This window comes from Oratosquilla oratoria, chromosome 39 (genome assembly GCF_046742065.1).
Source record: "Oratosquilla oratoria isolate Oo_2021 chromosome 39, ASM4674206v1, whole genome shotgun sequence".
In the NCBI taxonomy this organism is placed as follows: Eukaryota; Metazoa; Arthropoda; class Malacostraca; order Stomatopoda; family Squillidae; genus Oratosquilla; species Oratosquilla oratoria.
The window spans coordinates 8,237,769-8,245,268 of NC_134815.1; the positions used below are offsets into that span (position 1 = coordinate 8,237,769).

The window sequence follows — 7,500 nt, forward strand, 5'->3', positions numbered from 1 at the left end:
TCTTGACTTCTCGACCCCAATCGCTCCAGTAGAGTGTGCCTCCTGTAGGCATTGTAAACAAATTTTTACTGTTATTCCTAGAGTAGATTGAATCATGTATGCAAAGGTATACACACAAATTAATTAACAATTATACAAATCCATGCATATGTACATAAGCCAGTTCCCATTTATACACACACTAACCACACAAGCGGCTTGCTGTTGCAGAAGCTAGTGTTTTACTTCTCAAGCAGGAAGTCCGGATTTAAGTCTAGCTCATGACTTGAAAACTTCATTGATACAACAAAACGTTACTCCGTGTATGTGTGCGTGTGTGTGTGTGTGTGGGGGGGGGGTTATGGAGGTTGTGAAAAGAGACGTAGTGCCTTTGTCTGTTAGGCAGCACCCCTTGCGGATACTCTGAGACATAGGTGATCACTGACAACCCCAACTCTCACTTGCCTGACTTCAATCACCACACCCAGTTCAATCCTTTCAGCTGATGGGCTAACCCAACCCCATTGCCTTGCGAACTACTCTTTGGAGTCAGTAGCTTCGGGTGTTCCTCCGAGGATAGAGCATACACCGGGAATGTGCACTAAGGCGGGGGACAAATTGTTTACTTTTTGGCGCACTGTTAACTCCCCAAATTTATGAAGCGGCCTTGCTGCGGATGTGCTGTGTCTTGCGACACTGCTTCTGACCCAGGGCAGTGGACAGGATGCAGGGATGACCCGTCATTCAGGAGGTGCCAAAATAAGAGGGAGGGAGGAGGGTGGAGAGGAGTGGGATATATAGGAAATGGAATGGGTGGGAGTGGTTTCTATGCCTTTTTCTTTTTGGCTACCCCCCATGTAGGGGGAAAAAGCCTTTGGTATATGTATGTATGTATGTATGTATGTATGTATGTATGTATGTATGTATGTATGTATGTATGTATGTATGTATGGTAACCCGCTGCAGCAGTGCTACCAGACAGGCCGTTGGGGTTTTACTTACCATTTGGTGTCTGGTGGCACTAGCAAGCGTGTGAGTCTAGGCATGGCCAAGCTTCCTTCTTAAATATTTCTATTCACAAGTGCATGCACTTTATTCCCTCCTTTTCATAAACCACCCATCACATATAGCCATAACCCTATATCTAAGGAAACTATTCTCCAGTGATATAACAGTATAGTGGGGGCAGGCATACACTGTGGCTAGAATCCCCTTGTCTGAGCTCAACAAGGAGGTGGCAAGTACTATAAGGTCGCTGACAAATGGGAAGGAGTGGTTTTGTCTTCGGCAGTCGCACGACCCGACAGAGCTGTCCTATTTATGGACCACGCAGCTCTCCCTCAGTGAGGGAAAGGCATAAAAAAAGTTGCCTAGAAACTGTCCTTCTAGCAAGTGTTGGATGTCTAATCATGGGCATACAGCCAAGGCCCCAAGTGACAGGAAAGAGGGGAATGTCTGTTGAGGAAGGGCAGGAGAGGACAAAAGATAGGGGTGAATGGAGAATGGTTGTGTATGGATGATGCTGTGATGCATGAAGTGGAGTGGGTAGGGAATTGGGGGTGAGGGAATTTATATATACATATACTTTCTAAACAGAAATGACACACAGGAACCCACAGTCGGAGAAAATAAACTTTGAATAAAGAAGAATCCTATATTTCGGCTATCAACTGTAACCCTCCTGTGTGTCATATACATATGTATATATATATATATACATATATATATATATATATATATATATATATATATATATACATATATATATGTATGTATATATACATATATATATATAAATATATACATGTATATGTATATATATACATATATATATATGCATATGTATATATCTATATATATATATATATATATATATATATATATATAAATATATATATATATATATATTGCAGAAACCACAGGGAAATTAAAGTCGGAATACTGAACGTTTTCGTCTATTACGACATCCTCAGAGTACTCTGAGGATGTCGTAATAGACGAAAACGTTCAGTATTCCAACTTTAATTTCCCTGTGGTTTCTACAATATTTTTTCGTCACGCGTTATTGTGATTATTTTTGCAATATAAATATATACATATATATATATATATCTATATTACATGTATATATACATATATATATACGTATATATATGTATATATGTACATATATATAATTATTGGAGAAACCTGCAACTTGCTAAGAAAATACTAGTCACACTGATAAGGCCAAGACTGGAGTACGCAGTGACACTATGGACACCCAATACTAAAGAGAATCTAAGGAAAATGGCCCCGGTACTTTCAAAACTGTCATAAGAATAGAGATTATCAAAACAAGAATTACCGACTCTGGAACAAAGAAGAAAAAGAGGTGACCTATTGACCATCTATAGAATAATGAGAGGCATGGAAGTCCTTGATAGAGAAGACTTACTAAATTGAGATAAGAGAAATACAAGAGAACATGAAAAGAAACTCAAAAAGGACAGTTACAGAAGGGACCTGAAAAAGAACAGCTTCCCACACAAAGTGGTGAATGTCAGGAACAAATTGGACGAAACAAGTGTGTGCAAACACCATACATGAACTTAATAGCAAACTAGATACTGCGAGATACAAAGACGGGACACCACGAGCACAGCTCACCTTCCTGTAAGATACAACTCAGTAAATACAGACTCAAAGAGATATAGATAGGTAGATAGATAGATAGATAGATAGATAGATAGATAGATAGAGAGAGAGAGAGAGAGAGAGAGAGAGAGAGAGAGAGAGAGAGAGAGAGAGAGAGAGAGAGAGAGATAGATAGAGAGAGAGAGAGAGAGAGAGAGAGAGAGAGAGAGATAGGAAGAGTTTGTGAATGTTATTGTTTATGCTTGAGTAGAACTTACGAATAAATACCTTTCAAAGTTATGATGTTCTTCTCCATGGCAAGTAATTGTGTGACATGTTCGCACTTACCGATAGGGTTGACGACGATGGCTCGAGGTCGATGAAGCCTCTGCCAGATGAGGAGGGCTCTCATAGAACCGTCCAAGTTAGCCACTTCGATGCTTGTCGTACCAGCGTCTGTCCAGTAGAGTTTTCGTGACACCCAGTCCACTGCCAGGCCATTCGGAAGGTCTTGTGGGAGATGAGTAAGAATTTGTAAGTGCATGAATTTTGTAACGCCTGGAAACGCTGCCTTTAGAGGCAGCAAATAAAGATCGTATGACATTAGTAAGAGTAATATATTCTGGGGACATTAGATTTTGATAAGTTGATAGACTACTTTTAGCATTCTGCTTCCCAGAGTTGTTATCCTAAGCTGAAGATAATTTGGTGACATTAGCCAAAATAAAACAAATAAAGGGGCTTTGGACTTTAATGCGAATAATGTAGCAAGGTAGTGTCAAACGCCTGCTTCCTGGTGGTATACCTTGCATTTTATGACTTTATACTGGTTAACTCCAAGTGATATCATCCAACTGAGGGTGATATCCAATCTGATATTTATTTAGGTTATATTTATGTTAAATTTATGCATATTTACATGTTTATTTACATGCAGAAGAGGAGGTGCCAAAACAAGAGGGAGGGAAGAGGGTAGAGGGGAGTGGAATATGTTGGGGAATGGAATGGGTGGGAGTGGTTTCTATGCCTTTGTTTTTTGGCTACCTCGCTTGTGAGTGGGAAAAAGGCTTTGGTATATGTATGTACGTATGTATTTACTTAATCATATATATGTTTGTTTTCTATCTATTTATCCATATCTTTATTCAACGTTTTATTTATTTGTATATTCGTCTGTTTTCACTTATTGGTTAATCATTTAATTAATAAATTAACATATTTATCTATTTATTTATTCAATTATTTGTTTATTATGTGGACTTATTTATTCATTTATTTGTTTACTTTTTTGTCTCAGATGAGCAGCTCCTCACCTAAGGTAATCTTTAACCCATTCAATTCACGTCAGCCGCTTGTGGTGTAGATACGAAAAACCAGATATGGTAGGCCTCGCGCCGGCCCGTACATCCGAATATCATCTGATGCGGCTTGACCGCGCGAGGATTAACGTCATATTTTTCTGGTGTTTGATCAAAAATTTTGGTGTTTAATAATTTTTTTGTTTTATTTCACCAAATGACAAGACATCTTGTCCTCGGAGTTTAAAGGGTTAAATGTCCTTCTCCCTTACCCAAATTCGACTGAATGATGTAGTACTGCCCAGAACCATTAATGTGCGCACTGCTGATGGTATGGGCCTTGACGTCCGTCCAGAAGACTCTTTCTTCCTCAGCGTCGAAGTCGACGGCCACGGCGGAGACGACGCCGTCTACGGGAAAGACCATGTCGACCTTGGTCAAGTTCGAGTCGGTTTGACGCAAGGGGAAGAGACGTACGTAGTTCTGCTGCGCTAGGATGAGCAGCTTATCGGGATCCGAGATGCAAGTTTGTCTGCAGGAGGTATGAGAGGGAAAGGAGTAGAAACGAAAACATGTGCATAAGTGCTAATGATCATTAAGATTATTTAGATATTCGAAACTGAAAAGTGTTCAATGCGAAACTAAATACAATTTAAAATTATTTGGAAAATCTTTAAGTAAAATGGATAGCAAAAAGGATCTTGGTGTAATTATCAATAACGACCTTAAAATCACCCAGGCGTTGTATACGCGCCCCAGAAACAACGACTGATAATATGAATTTTTACATGAAAATCTTATTTATAGTAACATGAGCTAATTATAATGCCTACTTACCTATAGATTATGCTGCTTTTGCGTGGGATCTGAATTTCATTTAAAACCTGACTGATTGGAATGGGTATAACGCTGAGATGTAAAACAGATACCAGAGGAATTCATATGAAAACTGAGTAAAAAAAATTCAACCTACTTTCAATTGAAAAATGGAGGAATGGGTCGAGGGAGGGGAGGCTGTTGAAGGGAAATGGTGATAGAAATTGAAAGAACACTAAGCGTGAGGCTGGATTAGAGAATCAAAGAATGCGGGTGTGGGGTGTGGGTGGGGATTGGGGGGTGGGGAGGTACAGGAATCGAATGTGGCTCAGCACTGGCGTTAGCTAAGGTAAAATCTACAGTGCCTTTCGACCTCACAGTGACAATCTTGGCCTTAAGCTGGGAGTCTTTCTTTAATTCTATCACGATTCATTGATATAGCTCTATTCAGCTAAATGTCTTAAAGATACTTATGTACAGCCGCGACATCACGTGGCATGGAACGTGCATGATGTCGCCCACGATCTGACCCTTCTCTGCCAGTGCGACCCTGCTTGACCCGATCTAACCTAACCCAATGCAATTATGTAATTACGCACCACGGGTAACTTACCCACGCGGTATATAGCCTATAGCGATTTCCGCCGCATATAAAATCAGTTCTCCACGTGCGGTGTACACGATAAGACGTGTATAACCGTACCAATCAATAATGCACCCCTTCACCAGCTATGACTGGTGATAGCAATAATAATAATAATAATAAATATGATGATAATAATAACAGTAATAATAATAATATTGCTTGTAGCCCATTAATTGACAGGCTACAAGCATATACAAACAACTCAAACCCAACCTGGGGTAAAGCAGGAAAGCTCAGGCCTTACCTGGGGCTAAACAGAACGCGCTCTACACGCGGGAAGTGAACTCTACTCACTTCCCGTAAGATACACACACACACCTCTCACGAACATAGCCACGACCCACGCACAAACACCTACACTTACTTTTTCTTCGACTAAAATTCGCTTCCTTTCTGACTTTCCTTTATACTACATCTTCTCATTTCAGTTTACCTCCCACTAAAGATTTTTCCGTTTTTCCACCTTTCTCTACTACTACGCCTACTACCATTTTCTGAACTGTTGGTGATTTTAATCCCGGCGTCGGCGCCGCCGTCCGAGTTCCCTGTCCATTTCTCCCAAGCCACGACCACCAGCAGCACCTGAACGCTCGCTTAATCGCCCAGTGGCAATAGCCCTCTTTTATACACTACTATCTTTTCATTTTCTTACAGACCTTCTTCCCCTCCCACAAAAACCGATCCCGCGCAAGCGGGCGGTCTTACCTAGCAAATCGCAAATCGCAAATCGCAGTTCAACCAGTTCACTTGTACCTTATAATAAAAGAGACGAACTCACCAAAACCTCTTTCTCTTCACCAATAGTAGCATCGCTACACTTACCTCGATTAACCCGACTAAGGTGGGGCCTTGCTTACACATTTTCTTTTTGTCACCACATGATCTTGATCACCTGAAAATTTTTCTGCTTTCAAAATCTAACGTACCACAACCACTCACCTATCCGACTTGAGCACATAGCCTAAGGGACAGAGACAGGTAGCAAGCCGAGGACGCGGTAGACACAGATGGGAACAGCCTCCGTTCCTTGAGGCACAGCCTCGACGTTTATTCGCGCGGATGAGAGGCTGGCGAAGTAGGTGGACACTGTAAGGGAGAAAATTGTTGAGGAGCTATAGATAATAATAAGAATATGCATACAGTAACCAAATGTGTCATCAGTCACGAAAGAAATACTAATTGAAAACCCTATATATCGTATCCAACAATACACAAAATCAAACAAGTCCTTTTAACGTGAATTCCAAAAGGTTTCTATCCCATTATAATGGAAGTAGAATGTTGTAAACATAACTTCATATTACATAATCTAAAGCGAATCTGTGATTTGATTCGGTTCTGTTTAACGTTACTAATTTCCTCTCAGACGAGGTTATGATTGTGTCTCTTCGGAGAGCAGTTTTTAAATAGGAAATTTAATGTAGTATGCCTCATCGTGAGAATATACTACGAGTACATAAATTCCTCAGAGGAAGCTAGGACAGTTTCTCCTTACGAAAGACTTTTTTGAAACGGAATTAAACGAACTCGTTTGCTTGACAAAGTTCAAACTACCTCCTCTTCTGACCTCCGCCACAAATAGTGGCGCTTTAACTCACCCGGCAAGTGACCATCCGATATTGAGTCGACAAAAATATGTAAAATGGTAACCATATTTTGTAGTTATGAACTACATTGAATATATGAAATTTTTGTTCAGACGAATCAAGTAACAAATTTTAGCCACTTTTTTTATTTTGTTTTATCAAGGAGTAGTAATTCTGTTATTGCTCCGGGTAACTCCAGGATATGTAAATAATTCTTGTCTCCCGTTCAGTAAAAGAGAGGTCATGTGTCTCGTTTAATCCTTTCATTACCGGGAGGGACTTTTCCTCACCCCCAACGGTAACAAAGGGGTTGATAAACCGACATGGAGGATATACATTCTATTATTATGCAGATAGATTTCTTGAATGAAACAGTTCAGTGATTTTTATATAGTGTTCATATCCAATTTTTGCTGAGTAGAAAAAGTCTCCATTAACTCTCAATTTTTCTCTGGGACCAATGAGAAGGTCATTTTCACAATGGTGACATATTGTTAATTACAATTGGAAATGGAGAGAGCGAGTGGTTTGAGGTAAAGGTAGGACTGCAACAGGGGTG

General features: G+C 40.1%; 1 protein-coding gene across 2 annotated transcripts in view; it reads right to left on the reverse strand.

The window, feature by feature from the left end:
• LOC143020273 (low-density lipoprotein receptor-related protein 4-like) overlaps window positions 1-7,500 on the reverse strand; it is a 297,790-nt gene that overhangs the window by 56,893 nt on the left and 233,397 nt on the right. For both annotated transcript variants that reach the window (XM_076176505.1, XM_076176504.1), the window contains 4 exons: window positions 6,295-6,441; window positions 4,166-4,425; window positions 2,944-3,105; window positions 1-42 (listed from right to left, as the gene is read on the reverse strand). The exon at window positions 1-42 is cut by the window's left edge and continues 174 nt beyond it. In XM_076176505.1, coding sequence (XP_076032620.1) covers window positions 1-42; window positions 2,944-3,105; window positions 4,166-4,425; window positions 6,295-6,441 — 611 coding nt within the window. The remainder of the gene's footprint in view (window positions 43-2,943; window positions 3,106-4,165; window positions 4,426-6,294; window positions 6,442-7,500) is intronic.